At 35.5% G+C, this 20,972-nt stretch overlaps 2 protein-coding genes across 6 annotated transcripts in view; both read left to right on the top strand.

Moving 5' to 3' along the window:
- The window catches only part of pkp4 (plakophilin 4), a 56,493-nt gene extending 50,783 nt beyond the window's left edge, over nt 1–5,710 (top strand). For 2 of the 4 annotated variants that reach the window (XM_016238232.1, XM_016238230.1), the window contains exons 19-22: nt 1,112–1,229; nt 1,429–1,560; nt 2,635–2,708; nt 3,980–4,290. In XM_016238232.1, coding sequence (XP_016093718.1) covers nt 1,112–1,229; nt 1,429–1,560; nt 2,635–2,708; nt 3,980–4,219 — 564 coding nt within the window. In that variant the 3' untranslated portion in view covers nt 4,220–4,290. Of the gene's footprint in view, nt 1–1,111; nt 1,230–1,428; nt 1,561–2,634; nt 2,709–3,979; nt 4,291–4,478; nt 4,553–4,728 lie in introns of those variants that run through there. The other 2 variants (XM_016238231.1, XM_016238233.1) reach the window with 2 other exon arrangements.
- A 1,911-nt stretch (nt 5,711–7,621) lies between these two features.
- The window catches only part of tanc1a (tetratricopeptide repeat, ankyrin repeat and coiled-coil containing 1a), a 125,590-nt gene continuing 112,239 nt past the window's right edge, over nt 7,622–20,972 (top strand). For both annotated transcript variants that reach the window (XM_016238228.1, XM_016238227.1), the window contains exon 1: nt 7,622–7,704. The gene's annotated coding sequence lies outside the window, so the exon portion shown is untranslated. The remainder of the gene's footprint in view (nt 7,705–20,972) is intronic.

Here is a 20,972-nt window from a genome sequence, read left to right as displayed (position 1 = left end):
TGAGGGACCCTGATGTTCTCGTGACATCTATTCTGTGGGATCCGATCAAAAGCGCACAGCAAAAAATGAGTGTGCACTGCAAATATGTTACAATCAATATCTTTGTCTTGTTTTTAAGTGAGAAATATATAGCGATATACAATATATATATTGTAAATATATTTACAAAAACAAAAGCTTATCAATAATAGCAAAGACCAATAGCAATAGCAAATAATTTTTGGCAGCGTGATACATAGAGCACCATAACAGAATCGGTGACGATAACCGACAAATTAAGAGGCAAACAGGGCAATATATACAAGCAACCAAACACAAAAAAGGTGGTGAACATAATCATTAACCATGCTGACTAACAGGAAATAAGATGAATTTAAGTCCATCTGTGAAGTTTGTATTTGTGAGCTTAGAAGTCGTAATTATGATGTCAGGTGTGTTCAAGTCAATTTGGTGGGACCAAAATGGTGATGTACTATTTCTACATAAAATTCAGCAAGATTTTTTAACTCTGTTTCTAAAACATAATGAATAGAAATGCACCTAATGTGTGTTCTGCTTTTTTATGTTTTTATTTCAGTTGATGAAGGTTCTGTAAATTGAATGGTTATATATTTTCTATCATAATTGTACAATACAATAGTATTTTGTACATTCAACTTAGTTTTGTTGTAATTAGCTTAAAGAAGGTTTTAGGTTTTCCACTTGTAATTGCGACTTTGTGGTTGTGTTCATGTGCATTCAATTCAATCTATTTGACATGTCTTCAAAAAACTAGGAAACTAATGAAACAGTAACTAAAAATCAGATAGACAGATAGATTTTTCAGTTTTGTGCTTACAACTAGAAAAATATTACTTTGTGTTTGTAGTGTATACCCTAATGGTTTGTGGAAACAAATATATTTATTTACAGATACCTAAAGTACCTAAATATCAATCATTACAACAATAGTTTAAAACATACAAAGGAACAACCTTTTCATCAAAAATTTGGAACTCAGACAAAATGACTTAAAATTGAAATACTTTGTCTCGGTTAATCTAATTGCATCACCTGAGATGGATAATAACAGTAGATGTAAACAGGAACTGTGTGTTCTGTGGTTCATCAGGATGGATGGAACCAGAACCACTTCATCACCCCAGTGTCAACACTGGAACGAGACCGCTACCGTTCCCAACCTACTCTGCCAACCAGCAACGTGCAGATGTCACCTGTTATCCAATCAGGTGGGCCATTACAACAGCAAGGAACTGTAGGAAATGTAATTCTGTACAAGCTACAGAGAAATTACTCACTTCTTATAAATGCTGATATTAATATTATTAATTATTAATTGGTTGTTTTATTTTATTCTCCAGTTTTTTTTTGTACTCTGCAAAATTGTTTATTGTTAATCGTTATTTGATTTTTTTTCTCCACATTTAGGAGGTAGTGCCACCTCTTCCCCTGCCATGTTGGGTATAAGAGGTCATCACTTAAATCAGCGGAGGACCCAGTCGTCTATGCAACTTCATAATTATTATGGAGACGCCAACAGAAACACAAGTCAGTATACAGGTGAGCTTTCCTTGAGTCCTCTGTCCACTTTATAACAGACAAAAAACTAAAATATTCAAAGATCCTAATTGTGCACAATTCTTGTTATTCTCGTGTCCGTCAAAATGTAATCCAATTTTCTGATTTGAAAACATATTTCAGATTTGACTTTTCTACTGATGTTATCAATGCTGTGCAGTCAGGGAAAAACAATATTAACCAATAAACTTAAGTTTTTCCCCTCACAATCCTTGTCAAGATCCAATCAAATGCCATTGGATGAAATTAAGTCCCATTATACACTGTACATTATTACTTCTTGAATATTCAGCTTTACTCAGAAATATGCAGCATAGTCGTATGGTACATCACTCTTGAAAAACAACAGAAGAATCTGTCTGTGAATTAAGAAGCTGGACTGATGTGCTAATAGATATTTCACCCATGCTCTCTTCAACTAATAGAGCAATCAGTTTTATTCCATTCTCTGGTCGGAAGCTATAATGGCCATTAATTTAAGAGCACTTGACCTCCGTAGTTACTCTTTATTGATTGGTGGTACTTCGGCCTGGAGGGTCTGATTATGTGGCTGTGATTCAGAATGCGTCAGGTCTTCATTAGGCCTATTGAACCATTTCCGCCTATCTATCCCTCAGCCCTGCTCTCCGCCCTAACTGAGGTCTTCACAGAATTAGAGCTTCACCACAGACTGTACATTTATATAAAATACAAATATAACATCTTTAAACGTCACATTATTAGAGAACATGGATGATTATAACTATACCTGGTAAATAGAAAAGTATTCATTCTGTTCTTAGCATAGAAATCGCTACAGCGAGAATAAAAGTTACGCCTTCTTTCTTTGCGTGAACATTTGGGCGGCGTTATGCAAATCTTCCCACATCGTGACGTAGACATGTGGGGGCATGTTAGAACGAGCCGTTTTAGGTAGGCGTGGTTGACTTTTATGAAGAATATCTCTTTGGATTTGAGACTTTAGTCTCACCAAGAACTTGTAACACTTCAAAGAGAAAGGAAAAATTGAAATTGCATCATATGACCCCTTTAATGTTTGTGTTCATCTATGTTCAGGGTCTGGAAAGCAGTCTGCCTATTTTATCAGTTCCTGTCCATCTCCTTCAGCCGAGGAGTCCCGCAGATCACAGGTGAGGTGAAGAAAGGAAGGAAGCAGGAAGAAATTGCTGAATCTGAAGCCGGCTGAACCCAGATGCCATATGTCCACTGTAAATGATAACCATTGACGTGGATTTAATGCGACTAATCCCAACAGATAAAGTTTACGTAATCCATTGGGTTTATTCCTTGATCATTGCCCACAAATAATCTGTGGTGAAAAGCATCTGGGTTTCGTAGCACACACCTTATAGAATATAGAAAAGGCAAAATACTCACTTTTTGTAAGATTTTCACTTATTCTAAGTCTTAATAAATTTAGTAATAGCAATAAAAAGAATGTATATTGGGATAAATCAACATACATTACACTACATCATGACACTGTAAATGTAAAGATGTAAAGGCCTGTTCACACCAACACAAAATGTCTGTGTGATAAACATTTTAATATGAATGATGAACAGACTCAAAAATTCACATGCCATCAATGCGACAGATTTTATTTTACACATTGCTCTGAAGAGACAAATTGCATGTGATATTTGGACTAAATTTTTGTTACAAACTTTTAAAGCTTTAATGCTGCTATTTCTACGAATATTAGGTTTTGAAATATTGTTTACTGTACAAACATGAAAAGACTGACAATTTGAGATCTACTTCTGACATAAAATATAGGATAAGATGATTTTAGTATGGGGTTATTATGATGTTTATTCTTCAGTTAATAACTGAAATAACCTAAAACTTGTTTCATAGCTTTTTTTTTACATTTCTTATTTTCATTTAATTTAACTTGATGTACTAAAATAAATACCTAAATCTAATTTGGATAAAAACATATGTAGACATGTTTAAAAAACTAAAACTAATAAAAATGACAAAACACTCAGCAAAATGACTAAAACTAAAAATGTAAATAAAAACAGAAAATATATTTGTAAAAAAATATATATACACCAAAACATTTAATAGTATTAGTAATATTTGTTTAATAGTGTCTCGATTATACTAAACTAACATGGGGCTGAAAAATAAAATAAGAACCTAAATAATAAATAACTTAAATATAATACTATAATAAAATAAAGTATTTTCTACAAAAAAAGAAAGAAAGAGATAGAGACAATAAAGACAAAGTATTATCCTTTAGATCATTTTATATAAATATATATAATAAACAAAATTCAGATAAAGTCACTGGATTTTAATAAATGGTGTCAGTAATTTTTTGTTTATTATTTGGTTATTCTTTTTGCCTATATGATCAAAAAGGCACTCTTTTTGTCTGCTCTTCTAGCATGGCTGGCTCTATTACCCAGAGGAGGGAAATCAAAGCACCTATGACACTTTTGGAATGTACCTGTCATCTCCGATGGGCTACGAGGATGCGTACCTGGACGAGCCGGTTCGTTATCCTGTGGTGAGCGAGAGGCAGGTGCTCAAACCCAATACCAACTACGTGGACTTCTACTCCACCACACGCAGGCCTTCATACAGAACTCAGCCCTACCCGACCTCACCTGACTCATGGGTGTAGGCATGTACGTGTGTGCGTATTTGTTCATGTAACGTGTAGCCATAGATTTGCATCATATTGCAAAGAGGTGTTACTCCGTAGACATGTGGGGGCATGTTAGAACGAGCCGTTTTAGGTAGGCGTGGTTGACTTTTATGAAGAATATCTCTTTGGATTTGAGACTTTAGTCTCACCAAGAACTTGTAACACTTCAAAGAGAAAGGAAAAATTGAAATGGCATCATATGACTCCTTTAATGTTTGTGTTCATCTATGTTCAGGGTCTGGAAAGCAGTCTGCCTATTTTATCAGTTCCTGTCCGTCTCCTTCAGCCGAGGAGTCCCGCAGATCACAGGTGAGGTGAAGAAAGGAAGGAAGCAGGAAGAAATTGCTGAATCTGAAGCCGGCTGAACCCAGATGCCATATGTTTACTGTAAATGATAACCATTGACGTGGATTTAATGTTTTATTATTTGGTTATTCTTTTTGCCTATATGATCAAAAAGGCACTCTTTTTGTCTGCTCTTCTAGCATGGCTGGCTCTATTACCCAGAGGAGGGAAATCAAAGCACCTATGACACTTTTGGAATGTACCTGTCATCTCCGATGGGCTACGAGGATGCGTACCTGGACGAGCCGGTTCGTTATCCTGTGGTGAGCGAGAGGCAGGTGCTCAAACCCAATACCAACTACGTGGACTTCTACTCCACCACACGCAGGCCTTCATACAGAACTCAGCCCTACCCGACCTCACCTGACTCATGGGTGTAGGCATGTACGTGTGTGCGTATTTGTTCATGTAACGTGTAGCCATAGATTTGCATCATATTGCAAAGAGGTGTTACTCCTTAAGACATATCTGGGTCAGTGGATTCCAAGACCGTAGTATGGACAAGCTGTTGCATATGAAGTGACTGGTTCATTATCATTCGACAAATTGAATTTGTTTTGTGTGTGCAAACAAGCCCGTGCAGCGACATTCATTTTCATTTGAATGTTTGTGTGTGTGTGCGCTTAAATGAACTTGAATTAGTCTGACCTGGGATTGAGTGTGAGCCAAAGACTTTACTTTTCAGTATCTGCTGTTTTTAAACAGTAAAGCGTGTTTAAGGTCTGATTTACTGAGAACTTGAACCATCTTTTTATGATTTGATTTTTCATGTTTTTTTTAATGGCATGTTATTATAGTCACCTCAGTTTGGAGCCAGATGAAAAGGTGTAACTAAATTCCATATGGGCTGAAATGGCTAATAAAGAAATAATAGCAGTGTTAAAGAAAAAAAAAAAGAAACACTAATAATAATCTTCTGTGCATTGGAAAACAAAAACGTCATTTTGTCTGGTCTCATTGCTGTAACCTACCTACTTAATGTAAAGATTAATGTATGTTCCATGGAGTCTTGTACAACTACGTCAGTTTATTGTACAACCGTGATCTGTGCTACTAAGCACAAAAAACTGTGCCATGATAAATCGCTATGTAGAACTGTGTGTATATGTAAGAGACCTTATGGAGGCAAAAGTTATTACTATCAGAATATTTAGATGTAATAAAGATAACATTAGTTTTTTTTTATATATTGGATGTTGGATTATGTTATTTATTCATCTACCATAAATTAAATTTTATTTTCAAGTGGTTTTCGCACTACAAATTGTTAAAACATTCCATCAGAGAATAACCCAGAGGACATATTTCAGCTTTGCAATAGCTTTCATTTTGGAAGAAGCTATTTATCACTACAGCATTAATATGCTTATCAAATTTCCATTCAGAATCAGAAATGACACCCAGATTTGTAACATTGGCGTGCATAATAGCAGACAGTGGCCCTAAACTATTCACAAGTGAAGACCTTGCAATATTAATGAGTAAGATGTTCCATCGATAGCCACACGGGGGCGCTGAAGAGTCGAGTCGGAGCAGCACCATGCTATTTCAGCAGATATAACAGGACATGTATTATAGACTAGTGGTTTGAGGGAGTGAAAACCCTTGATACATATCTGTATGTTTATTTTCTTCTTCCAGGTGAGTTATTACTTCTACATCATGTTCTGTCAGCACATATTTATAAGCGGTCAGTTCCGGCTCCACTGTATCAGATGAACAAAAGGGTCATTCTCAACTACAAAAAAGAAAGAAATAAAAGGGAAAAAATGAACATGCTTGTGGTGTAATGTAGGGACTTTCAGAAATGTGCTCTGGTCAAGTTCATACACTTTTTATAATTTATAGCTTGCTTAACAGTAAGTTAGTCCTATTATCCTAACAGGTTAAATTTAGTCATTACTCCATGAGATTAATTTACATTAACATTAAATTAACTTATAAGTTCATTTGTTTTTCTAAAGTTTTATCTAACAGGACGAGATGTTTTAAAGTGAGACAAACCAACTACTACCACAAAATGTCAAATTCAACAGATCCATTGCGGTTTATTTTTTACTTTAATTTTTAGATTCAATCTTTAGATTTATTTGATAAATCAAATAAAAACAAATATGAACACATTTTAAACTATTCTTATTTTTTTTTTAACTTAGTATTGTTTTTATGTTATTGTCATAAATGAAAAGCATTGCATTTTTTCCCCCACCAAAAATGGTGTCACTTCCTGGAAGATGATGTAGCCTAATTTTTTATTAAAAACAAATATTATATATATACATATATAAAAATGGAATAGGAAATTGAGGATTTATGGGAAATATTTAAAAATATACATTTCCAAGAAAACAGTTTGATCTCCGGAATACAAATTAAGATAATTTTTGATGAAATATGAGCGCTTTCTGGCCCTGCATAGACAGCAATGCAACTGAAACCTTAAAAGCCAAGAAAGGCAATACAGGCATTGTTAAAATATCAGTGGTTCAACCATAACGCACTGGCATGCATTGTGGTACTGTCCTGAATGTGCAGCGAAGACTGACATGTAGCTTCATTACATTAAGCTTGAACCACTGATGTCACACGGACTATTTTAACGATGTCTTTACGACCTTTCTGGGCCTTGAATGTGTCAGTTGCGTTGCTGTCTATGCAGGGTCAGAAAGCGCTCTGATTTCATCAAAAAACATCTTAATTTGTGTTCCGATGATGAACAAAGGTCTTACGGGTTTGGAACGACATGAGGGTGAGTACAGATAATTAATGACAGAATTTGTATTTTTGGGTGAACTATCCCTTTAAGGTATTTGCTGGAGACATGGTATCAGACACCTCTTAAGACAGATTTTATGTTTCAATTTACATTTTATGTTTTATTTATTTAAAATAGGAATATGCTTTAAGGAAAGAAAGTATTTAACTGTTCATGTGAACAGACTTTTCTCAGTCAAAGCGGTGGGAGTGTGTCAGCTTACCGCGCTGTTTGTTCAGCCTGAGGGAGTCGCGAGAGGGAGGAGCTGATCACTCGCTCCCTCAATCCAGTTATAAACTGAAATACTGAACGGGAAACTCGTGTGTCAGGCAGAGACTGAGCGGTATCTCTCTTGAAACGGGTAAGTTTTCTACAAACTTTAATTCTGACACAGTTTGTACATGAAACAAAGTAATAACGGACAACCGTTGCCAGTTTGGGTGTTTTGAAGTTGAAACTCAGAGGCGCGTTCGTGTAACTGATGTATCATTACCAGTTGCGTTATTTTTTTCACAATTGCTTTATAAGCATCCTTTGTTGGACACATCATAGTTACCTTTTCAGACTCCACATTAGTGATTGAGTGCTCTGTCATGGTGATATTTCAGTTAACACGTGCAACACTGATCAAAAGTTGTACACAAACCAGTTCAGTAGTTTGCCATCCTGATTCATATTTGTTTGCCTTTCTATTATTAGTCAACCAAGCCAGTACTATTTTCTGTTTTGCACACAAAGTATGTAAGAGCTGCTTGAATTGATTTAGCCACAATACTGCGCTAGACTTGAGGTAGGCATCACATGTAGATTTTGTACTGCAAATACTTAGTCAGGAACTTTGGACCTTTAAATCAACACCTACATCCTGAGAGTTTATTTTCCTCTTTATACACATGCTCATTTTAGGAAAAAATGTGAGGTACCCAAGACTTTCCAGCCAGGGTCATGAGCCAACTGACACTGAACAGGTGTACACGCACACACACACACACCATGCACACATGTTACACTAGATTTGACAAAGTAATGGAATGTGTTTGTTCTTGCATTTGTAAAGGTCAGCTGAACCAAGACTGTGGCTATGCCTCCATGTCAGCTTGTCATTAAACTCTTGCATTTCTTGTCTGCTTTCCACACTGTACCCTGAAGCCTCTTGATTCAGTTAGTTAATGTTTTCAGTTCAGTAGACATCTGTTCTTGCTGCCCTCGGCCAGAAAGTAATCAGATCTCTTGCGGTAAGCAGAATAGGATTTCATTTTTAAAGCTTACTGCCATTGTTCTGATCACTGAATCTGTTGTTGCATGCTTTATTGAACCCTATTGAATTTTGCAAAAGCAAGAGCATGGACCACATGCCTTGTGGGTTTTCGTGAAAGAAGATATTGTCCTTATCCCGCTGCTTAATCCTTACGGCTCCTTTAGTGTCTTGTACTTCCACTGTGAGCATTCCAAGCACTGTTTCCATAACAGTGGAGGGGTCACAATACTTGCGATAATTTCTTCCATCTTCAGTTAGGACCACATAACTGTTGCTTTATGGAGCATATGACTGAACTTCAGGTTATGAAGCCATTGCTTCTCAATAGATTGCAACAGTCAGTTTTCCGGAAGTAAAAACACAATTTGTTTTCTCTATGGGGAATAGATTTTTAATAATGACTTACAGACCTGTTGTGAACCCAGAGGTTCTTAATCGATGGCATGTTTTTGGTGACGCTACCTGTTTGCGTTATTTCAAATGATTTTTTTTAAAGTAATTGTTTAACATTTGTGGCGAAAACTACATTACCCATGATGCTGTACAGGAAATTCCACCAATATTTGTGTGTATAGACCTTATGCTTCAGGGAAACAAGTGCGCAGCCACCTTTAGAATTTTGTCTTTAAACTTCGTTTTTGCAGTAGCTCTATATAGCATGAATTGTTGAAGAGTAATTAGCTGGTGAAGTGGATTTACTTATTGCAGAGTTAACAAAAATGATCATGTGCATTGTAATGTTTGAAGTGGATGTCATAACAAATGTCAGTAGATGGGGAAGATTTTAAAACAAGCGTTTCATTCATAAATTCGTACAACCTTACCTACATGCTGTGGAAATAAAAATGGAAGTTAGAAGACAACGAGCGCAGCACTGAAAAGGGGTGGGGCTACATGAGGTCTATTCAACCATTTCAAATGAATGGTTTTATGTTTTACCATTGTTTTTCATTTGGTTATGTCATTTGCAATGCTTCCTGGTATTGTACTTTTTTTCCTCACTAAAGGCGTTAAGCACACAGTCTTGTACCTTTTGTCTTTTTGTCCAATTTTCAAATACATTTTTGCTTCAAAGAAATGTTTTATTTTTTTTGTAAATTTTTTTTGGTGTTAAATTTGTTACATGTAAACATTTACAAATAGTAGCCAGAGGGTAAATAAGGATATACAAAACCACAAAAAAATAAATAAATAATATCAAATCTAAAGAAAGACATAAAAGTGCAAATAGAAAGTTAAACAAAAACATTTAAACGTTTACAAATATTAACTAAAAAAATTGTACAGCCTTCTTATTTTAAACACGTAATATTATTGTAGGTATTGTTAAACTTCTGCCTTTAAAATTAAATATACATTTATGTATGATAAATTTAGCTTATATAAGTAGCAGATTAATTGATAAGTATTACTTATGCTAAAACATGTTGTTTTCCCCACAAAAATGGTAATTTCCTGGAAGATGATGTTAGTTTATAAAAAAAAAAAAAAAAAATTTAAAGTTAGGTAAATTTAAAAAAACAGGAATGTGAAATTGAGGACATATAGGAAAATCATATGTAATAATATAGAAAATATTACCAAGAAAACATTTTGTTTGAAACATTAAGAAGTAACGCAAACATCATCTATATTTCTTAATTGGCAGTTTATCATATTAACCCCCGGTTTCACAGACAAGGCTTAAACCTAGTCCCAGACTAAAAAGTCTGACCTGTTTCAACAGAAAGAAACTTGCACTGACTGATCTTAAAATATATCCGTGCCTTTTTGTCTCATGATGTACATCAGTAATTTATTTTTATTTTTTTTCTAAGGCACATTTATAAAAATTACTTAAATGTCCTAATTTAACTATGGCCTAATCCTAGTTTAGGCCCTGTTTACACTAGTTCGTTTTCGTTAAAACGGCATTTTAAAATGAAAAAATTCTCATCTACACTGCCATTTTCACTGCGTTTCAGAAACTATCTCCGTCCACACTACACAACCGAAAACGCATGTCACATGACCTTTCATGCAGATACAACCATAGATATGTATAGGTAGATTCCCTATTATTTAAATGGTGGATGTGTCTACGTGCTTGGAGCGGTCGAATGGGGAATCTACCTATACATATCTATGGAGCATGATGTTATTGTTTACACAGTCGTCAATGATACACAGAGCAAATGTGGGCAGCCACGCCATCATTTTCAAAAGTCTCAGTTTTGGTCCGTTTACACTGAAATGCAACCCTGGAGTTTTCAAACTGAAAGGGGGTAGGGCTGGGCGATATGAGCAAAAATTAATATCTCTGTATTTTTTGGCTGATTTGTGGTATACGGTATATATCTCTGTATTTTGTATTTGGATTAAACGAATAAATAAAATGAATGTAACCATGTAGGCATATATTATGTGCAAAAAAGGGTTAAAAATCACATTATATTCTAACACCGTTACATTGCAATCTAAGAACAAAAAAATAGGGCTTTTAAAGCAGAAGTTAAATTTACTAAACTAAAAATGAAAATTAATTTTAAAAAAAGCACAGAATAATTGAGTAAAAAGGATATTTTGATTATCCCATTAGAGTCACTTTACAGTTAGTGCGTAAACGAATAAATAAAATGAATGTAACCATGTAGGCATATATTATGTGCAAAAAAGGGTTAAAAATCACATTATATTCTAACACCGTTACATTGCAATCTAAGAACAAAAAAATAGGGCTTTTAAAGCAGAAGTTAAATTTACTAAACTAAAAATGAAAATTAATTTAAAAAAAGCACAGAATAATTGAGTAAAAAGGATATTTTGATTATCCCATTAGAGTCACTTTACAGTTAGTGCTATCATATAGGTTTCCCCGGTAACGGCTGTACACAAAGCAGCGCTCCGCTCACAAACGCTGCTTTATCAGACATTACATGCAAGATGAAATGAAAATGACATTTAAAATTTTCGGTTTCCTTCAGAAATACAGTGATATAAAAACACTCGCACCGGGTTTCGATTTTGAAACATGTAGTGCTCATGTTTATTCAACAAAGTCAAAGCCTTGCGGCGGTCAGTTTTGATATTGTGGCGGGTGCCACAAATAAATCAATGTATGAGAAACACTGCACTTACTTGCAGGTTTAAAATTCTACATGCCACATCTATTGTCCAACTACAGATATTTCAGCAAAATTAATATTTTAGTCAGAGTTATTGCGCTCCTGTTTCATGCTCCCTCTGATTGGCGCACGTGCGCACTGCGGTTCTAAATGAAAAGGATGGTTCACCCAAAAATGAAAATGATGTTTATCTGCTTACCCCCAGGGCATCCAAGATGTAGGTGACTTTGTTTCTTCAGTAGAACACAAACAAAGATTTTTAACTCAAACCATTGCAGTCTGTCAGCCTAATAATGGAAGTGAATGGGAACCACGGCTTTGAGAGTAAAAAAAACATACACAAACAAAACCAAATTAAACCCTGCGGCTCGTGACAATACACTGATGTGTAAAGACACAAAATGATCGGTCTGTGCAAGAAACTGAACAGTATTTATATCGTTTTTTTACCTTTGATGCACTGCAATGTCTGAACTGTCCTGAGCACATCCTCGACAGCCGGCGCGTGATGCGTCGTCGTCTTCTTGCTTTACGGCGGATCACAGACTTATAAGTGCATTACTGACACTCTATCTACAATCTCAATTAGGAGTGTCAATGGTCCATTTGAAAGATAGGTGGTGGTAGTGCACTTATAAGTCTGCGGTCCACCGTAAAGCAAGAAGAAGAAAACGCGTCACGCGCCGGTTGTCGAGGACACGCTCAGGACAGTTCAGTTCACCGTGATAATTTTGGTAACTATAATCTTGATAAGAAATTTCATACCGTTACATCCCTAAACTAAGCCCTGTCTATGAAACCAGGCCTAGAAGTTACAGAGGATCGCAGGACATGATAAAAATGGCAACATCTTCTCAGAGTAAAGTAGTAAAATTATTTATTAAAATAATTTAAATAGTTTATAATTTTGTGATTTATGTTGTTGTTGGTGGCTTTAAACACCTTAACAAAGGCTTTTTTGAAATCCCTGTAGGAAAAATGAGTGAAAATAATTATTCCGGAACCAGCGCCACTGAAAAAGTGGGCAGACACTAATGCGCACTATAATGTTGAACTTGAAAGATACAAAAAAAGTCCTGTAATCAAAAATAGCTTGATTTGCACATTGTGTGTATTATGAACATTATGATTCTTGCTTATGTTTAAAATGACTTATGGTAAAATTGTGTGCATTTTTAATTTTTAAATAAGAACATAACATCATTGCTGAACTGTGGTGAACATGCATCACTGGATGTCTTCCACAGTTCACAAAGTCGTAATAAAACAAAAAGGAATGTTTGTTTTCGTACAGAGAATTCTGGCAGCTGAAGAGAGAGTGCCACAGAAGTAGTTCTGACTGGAAAAATCATAAAATCCTAATTTAATCAGCGTAATTATTCCCTCTGTGATTTCCAGAGAGTGATACATGCTCTCCGTGCTATAGTATTTGTTTGGATGTCGTGAACACTATAGCTTTCCATCTCCCTGTCAACACCTTTAGAGCATTTCCCATGTTTACTCATTAATGGAAGTACAGGCTTGCACGGTCCTGCTGTTCCTTGAGTCACTCTAGTGTTTTTATGGCAGACTAATGGTTTAATTGGCTGTGTTTAACTCAGCGGGAGAGAATGAGCTAATGTTTGACCTGAAAAGAGCTAGAGTGAAAGGGTGGGCTGGTTAATGTCCATAGGATGTCTATAGGTTAGTGAAATGAAGTATGGATTGTTACACTCACTGCCATCCAGAAAGATTCAAAGAGACACTTTTAAACATTCTCTTTTTCGTCAACATACAGTATGTCGATGGCAAGATTTAACTTTGCTTTGTGGCTGTATTGAAGTGGGATCTGAAATAGGAAAAATTGCCTCACAGTGTTTAATGTACTTCAGATGTCAAAATGACCAGAGAATCAGTTATAGATCATTAGAACTAGTCTATAAGTTTAGGGTAGTCATTGGTCTACGCATTTCATCAGGATGATGCACCATGGTGTCATGTTTGGTAGAATGGAAAAAACAGATGTCATGGTGGTTCAGGGAATAGATTGTCTCCTCATTTGTGTTACATACACACCTCTAGAGTCACTTGAGCCTTGAAACCATTGTCACTCTTGTACATTCTTCTGAAATTTTCCAGGTTAATCTTGTGAAATCTTTAAGAAATGTTACAATCACATTTTACCCCAAACCCAAATAAAAAATGAGAAATTATATTTTGCATAAAGAGAATGTATAAAATTATTTTTATTAAGACACTTTGAATGATTTACCTTGTCACTTTTTTAGGACAACTAAGCAACATTTTCCCTTGCGATTACAGTAATACCTCTGATATTTTTTTCTTGCAATTAATACCTCTGGTATAGGGATGGGCGATATGGGCTTTAAAATGTATCACGATAATTTCTGATATTTATTGCGATGACGATAATGGAATCCTGTTTCTTTAGAGAAAAGTATTATCTTTCCTATTTTTACCCAAAATAGGGTGTTGTGAGCAGTACACACGTAATGTAATGACTGTTTAATTAATACTGGAAGCTGGAGGGCGCCCTTGTGCAGAAACTCCACATATGCATAGTAGAAGTAATGCTCCAGGAAATCCCTAAAATGGACAGGTATCCAGTGATCGCTGTTGCTGAATAAAACGCAAATAGAGAAATTTTAACTGAGGAAACCTGAAGACAATAAACATGCGATTGCACAAAATATATGGTATCAGTGTTCTTCAAGCAATCTTGGGTATTTTTATTAGGATAAAGTATATTTATAATGCAATGCTAATCGACAAAGCCTTTATCACTGTATATAATGCTATAAAATAGTATGGTTTCTGCCTTATTCTGTGATATGAAACCACATCTGATCACAAAAATCAGTTATTTCAAACCCCGACTGTTATGAAGTTAATATGGAGAAAAAGCATGTCAATTAAATAATATCTTTGTCGGACAACAGGTTTAAACGACTCGTACACATGTAAAACTGTATCGCACACGTGCTACTGTAGCACATTTACTCAAGGCTCAGACCGATTTTTGTCGCACTGTACAGCCCTATTCAAACCTGTTCCAGATTGTAGAAGGAGCTGCTCAATTTCACATCCGCCTCCCTTCACGTCACTCCACACAGTCGCACACAGAAATATGTCAACAACTAGACTTTATCGTTATTATTGCGGGAAGACTAATTCTTATCGTGGGGAGAATTTTTACCGGTATAACACAAACGATAAGATATCGCCCATCCCTACTCTGGTATTGTCTTTGCAATTATTAATCAATAAAATTATTTCATTTGAAAAATAATAAATGTTTCATAAATAGATTGAAGGACAACAAATGCTACCATAATATATAAAATATACCCCCCCCCCCAAAAAAGTCACATTAAAGAAGCTTTTAGGATGCTGATAACTGAAAAATTACTGATATTATAATTCTATTATACTTAGTTTAAAAAAAGAAAAGTTGCCAGGCACTAAAAACTAATGTATTTGATGTGCACTTTTAAAGGAAAAGTATTCTTAAAGTGTTAAATATTTGCCATAAGCTATTGTGATCTCTTTAAATTGGTGCTCATTGATGATAAATATTAAAATAGACAGAAATATCTCAATAATAGCTGATTTAATAATATTATCATATAAAAAAAGAAAATATAATTTTTTAAAAAGGTGTCAGCTGATGACTGATATGATTTAAACTTCATAATATTTCTCTTTTGTTTGTTTGTTTTTGCTTGATTTTGGAGTAAATTATTACCTGCACACCTCTTGGTGAGCTTCACCCTCTCACTGCTTATCGTGGAAATGAAAGATTACAGAAACTAGTTCTTGCATAACTGCTCACAAAACCAATAACCTTCTGTCTAAAAATCTGCTCTTGGTAGGCCTGAAAAGCTTGACAGCTTTTGATGTGAGGGCTGCACATTTGTATAAGACCCCCCATGTGTCATATGTCTTTTTCAAATGGTTAAGTGGGGAGGAGATTTAGGCCAGATTGTCCATAAAAGGAAACAAGGCCATTTTCCCTTAGGTTTCAGCCATAAAACCTATTTAGAAAAAGATGTCCTCATTTCCCGCTCACTGAATGAGCACTGCCAATTCTGAAACCCCCAAGACGAGTCGTTAATTTGCACTACGAATATATTTCTGAATGTGTCATTTGAATGAAAAATTCCCATTCAGCTGTTTTATATTTTCATATACTATAGCACTTAAAGTCTACAGCATTATGAGACTAAATGCACTGCAGTGTTTTCCTGAGGTTATGGTTTTCTTTGTTTCCTATTCTTTCTTTTTTTTTACTCCTGTTTTGCTTTCATCCCTCTGCATCCACCCCAGTCGCCACCTTATTTCTTGTCGTTCTCTATTTTTCCCCTCCACCATCTGATAAATCTCAGCTTTCATCCAATTAAACTCACATTTAGGCTGCAGTCATGGCCCACAGAAGCCTGCTATTACTAGAAAGTACAACTTAAAACGTTATTCACGGTGGAGGGCCAGTGGTGGTCAAACCAGAGCTTTCCACTTGGTTCCAACTCTGGCAAACACACTACGGTGAAGCGCTAATGCACTTTTCTGGAGTCTGTAATTTCATTTTCAGTCACACGCATGGATGATTTGCTCTGGTCTTTTTTTAGCTTCTCAAACAGAAATTGGTGACTTTAAAAGGAGACCGACCATTATTGATATCACTTGTGATGGTGAATTGGTAGCCAATATGCAATATCTATAAAAACGCTGTCATTAGTACAAAATTAAAGGTAATCTTTTTAGTATTGGATAAAAAACAGACTTCAGAAGATATAAATGTTTCTTAGTGAAGTTAACTTATTTTATAGAGTTCTGCCTGTATGTGCTCTGTCTCTGTAAGGCAAAGGCCTGTTTTCCCTATATCCAGCACCATCCAGATGGAGTTAGTAATATGACGTCACCTCTGACATCAGTGTCTCTGCAAATCTGTACAGTATGTAGCTTGCCAAGCCAGGCATTATGAATTCCATTTTGCACATATGTGTGTGACCCTGCTTCATGTTCCTGAGGTAGTATATTTATAATGCAATGCTAATCGACAAAGCCTTTATCACTGTATATAATGCTATAAAATAGTATGGTTTCTGCCTTATTCTGTGATATGAAACCACATCTGATCACAAAAATCAGTTATTTCAAACCCCGACTGTTATGAAGTTAATATGGAGAAAAAGCATGTCAATTAAATAATATCTTTGTCGGACAACAGGTTTAAACGACTCGTACACATGTAAAACTGTATCGCACACGTGCTACTGTAGCACATTTACTCAAGGCTCAGACCGATTTTTGTCGCACTGTACAGCCCTATTCAAACCTGTTCCAGATTGTAGAAGGAGCTGCTCAATTTCACATCCGCCTCCCTTCACGTCACTCCACACAGTCGCACACAGAAATATGTCAACAACTAGACTTTATCGTTATTATTGCGGGAAGACTAATTCTTATCGTGGGGAGAATTTTTACCGGTATAACACAAACGATAAGATATCGCCCATCCCTACTCTGGTATTGTCTTTGCAATTATTAATCAATAAAATTATTTCATTTGAAAAATAATAAATGTTTCATAAATAGATTGAAGGACAACAAATGCTACCATAATATATAAAATATACCCCCCCCCCCAAAAAAGTCACATTAAAGAAGCTTTTAGGATGCTGATAACTGAAAAATTACTGATATTATAATTCTATTATACTTAGTTTAAAAAAAGAAAAGTTGCCAGGCACTAAAAACTAATGTATTTGATGTGCACTTTTAAAGGAAAAGTATTCTTAAAGTGTTAAATATTTGCCATAAGCTATTGTGATCTCTTTAAATTGGTGCTCATTGATGATAAATATTAAAATAGACAGAAATATCTCAATAATAGCTGATTTAATAATATTATCATATAAAAAAAGAAAATATAATTTTTTAAAAAGGTGTCAGCTGATGACTGATATGATTTAAACTTCATAATATTTCTCTTTTGTTTGTTTGTTTTTGCTTGATTTTGGAGTAAATTATTACCTGCACACCTCTTGGTGAGCTTCACCCTCTCACTGCTTATCGTGGAAATGAAAGATTACAGAAACTAGTTCTTGCATAACTGCTCACAAAACCAATAACCTTCTGTCTAAAAATCTGCTCTTGGTAGGCCTGAAAAGCTTGACAGCTTTTGATGTGAGGGCTGCACATTTGTATAAGACCCCCCATGTGTCATATGTCTTTTTCAAATGGTTAAGTGGGGAGGAGATTTAGGCCAGATTGTCCATAAAAGGAAACAAGGCCATTTTCCCTTAGGTTTTATGGCTGAAACCTATTTAGAAAAAGATGTCCTCATTTCCCGCTCACTGAACGAGCACGTCAATTCTGAAACCCCTAAGACGAGTCGTTCATTTGTGCTGCGGATATATTTCTGAATGTGTCATTTGAATGAAAAATTCCCATTCAGCTGTTTTATATTTTCATATACTATAGCACTTAAAGTCTACAGCATTATGAGACTAAATGCACTGCAGTGTTTTCCTGAGGTTATGGTTTTCTTTGTTTCCTATTCTTTCTTTTTTTTTACTCATGTTTTGCTTTCATCCCTCTGCATCCACCCCAGTCGCCACCTTATTTCTTGTCGTTCTCTATTTTTCCCCTCCACCATCTGATAAATCTCAGCTTTCATCCAATTAAACTCACATTTAGGCTGCAGTCATGGCCCACAGAAGCCTGCTATTACTAGAAAGTACAACTTAAAACGTTATTCACGGTGGAGGGCCAGTGGTGGTCAAACCAGAGCTTTCCACTTGGTTCCAACTCTGGCAAACACACTACGGTGAAGCTCTAATGCACTTTTCTGGAGTCTGTAATTTCATTTTCAGTCACACGCATGGATGATTTGCTCTGGTCTTTTTTAGCTTCTCAAACAGAAATTGGTGACTTTAAAAGTAGACCATTATTGATATCACTTGTGATGGTGAATTGGTAGCCAATATGCAATATCTATAAAAACGCTGTCATTAGTACAAAATTAAAGGTAATCTTTTTAGTATTGGATAAAAAACAGACTTCAGAAGATATAAATGTTTCTTAGTGAAGTTAACTTATTTTATAGAGTTCTGCCTGTATGTGCTCTGTCTCTGTAAGGCAAAGGCCTGTTTTCCCTATATCCAGCACCATCCAGATGGAGTTAGTAATATGACGTCACCTCTGACATCAGTGTCTCTGCAAATCTGTACAGTATGTAGCTTGCCAAGCCAGGCATTATGAATTCCATTTTGCACATATGTGTGTGACCCTGCTTCATGTTCCTGAGGTGCACATGTGCCAGTGTATATGAAAGGGAATGATGGCTGATGAGAAAATGAGATCTTTGGATGGGCACAATATCTGTGATTGTGTTTTTCATGATGTCATTTAGGCTTGTGTTTCAGAACCATGTCTCTGAATGACAGGATGTGGCTCCTTTCAAATCCAGGCAATTAGTATTGAATCCATTGAACCAGTGCTGCCTTTTAGGCTTGAAGATAATTAAATTGAACATTTAACAGAACACAAACTAATCAATCCCAGAGTTTGTCTCCAAAACTGTTGCAAATTATAGTAAGTGCACAACTGTGTACTGTGTAATTAATAATTTCATAATTTACCATATGGTTTTATTTCCTCTCATTTGTTGTTCTTTTTTTATTTGATTGCTTCTGGTTGGCTGTGACTAGCAGTCCTGTGGCTGAGGGAAAGAATCAGTAAAATTGGTTGCGCTGTATAAAAGAGCTGATGGTGACAGTTTTTAAGCTCAAACCAACAGTCAGACTCATGTCTTAATAACTCCCCAAGTGATTTTTCCACAAAAATATATTGCATGCTGCCTATAGCTACTCTGTTTCTTTTTTTCTGCTTTTCTGTGATGTTCCAAGAAAAGGATTTAGGCAGAAAACAAAGTATTAGTGAGTCCTTCACTCATTTGGGCTTTTGAACAACATGGTTCAAAAGCTTAAAAATGACCCTGGGTTAATGTCTCATTCTGTTCATACTTTACTCTGGGTTATTATTTAAATCATTAGTTATAAATTAATCTCAGGTTTTGACACGCTGTATTAGGGCTGCACGATATATCGCAAATGTAAATATCGTAATATGCATATCGCAAGGGTGTGCGATATGTAAATTATTTTAATAATAGGCTACTTAAATCAAAACATTGCAAAAGGTCAAAATTTTAGTTCCACGCATATAGCAGAGAATTGCTTGACGTTAAAAAGAGTAACGCAAAAAGTTGCAGAAAACAACTCTTTGCCGTCTCGTCTTGCTGTCTGACTCACACCTGAAGCACAAGCCGCATCTCGCACAACATATCTTCCACGCGCACACACAGAGAGACACGTTTCAGACGGCGCGCGAACACCGAGTTGATTCGTCTTTCGCATCTCCTCCTTATGTTTGAACAGACACACACACACACACACACACACACACAGAATTATGTCAATAGTACCTGTCTCGACGATCATTCTCGTAAACGCAATCGGTTATGTTTTAAATGAACGTAAACCGCTGAGAAGGAAATCTGATGTGTGTCATTATACTGGATCCGTGCAGTCGGATTTAGAGGGACAGCAGCCTATAAATACGTGCTGCTGAATGCGTCACTAATGTTAATCAAACAACAAAATGGCTATAACAAAGATTAATCTAAATTTAATTCATACAGTGAACACTATGCAGTGTTATTTTACACTTAATTATTACATTTCTGTATCTGAATACTACTGTTTATTTTATCTATGCTTGTAAATTGTGTATTTCTTTTTTTTTTTTACTGACTGCTCACCTGCATTTAATCATGTTTGAACTTTCTCAGACTATAGTTTTTGCTGTGGTATATGAAGAAGTACTTAGTGTATGGAAAGCAAAGTTACAATGATATAAAATTAGTGTCATTAATTTTTTTTTGTTTGTATGTTCACACTAATGTTAAAATGACATTTTCTGATTTGTGACATCACTTTAAGCAATATCGTATTGCATATCGAATATTGCATTTTTTAACAAGGTATCGCATATCGCATTTTTCTTCAATATCGCACAGCCCTACACTGTATCACTGTTTCACATTATATATGTTTGAAAATAAATATATTATTTGCATATTTATGAGGTTGCAACTCTCGCACACTTTGGCAATAGAATCGACCATTAGGTAGTGTGTGTGTGTGTGTGTATATATATATGTTAAGTGGTATAAGAAATGTCTTAATTATAATTTCAAGAGGT

The sequence above is a fragment of the Sinocyclocheilus grahami genome, unplaced genomic scaffold (genome assembly GCF_001515645.1).
Source record: "Sinocyclocheilus grahami isolate Dianchi unplaced genomic scaffold, SAMN03320097.WGS_v1.1 scaffold534.1, whole genome shotgun sequence".
NCBI lineage: Eukaryota > Metazoa > Chordata > Actinopteri > Cypriniformes > Cyprinidae > Sinocyclocheilus > Sinocyclocheilus grahami.
The sequence above is the reverse complement of the archived record's forward strand: the minus strand, read 5'-3'. Positions and strand labels throughout refer to the sequence as shown.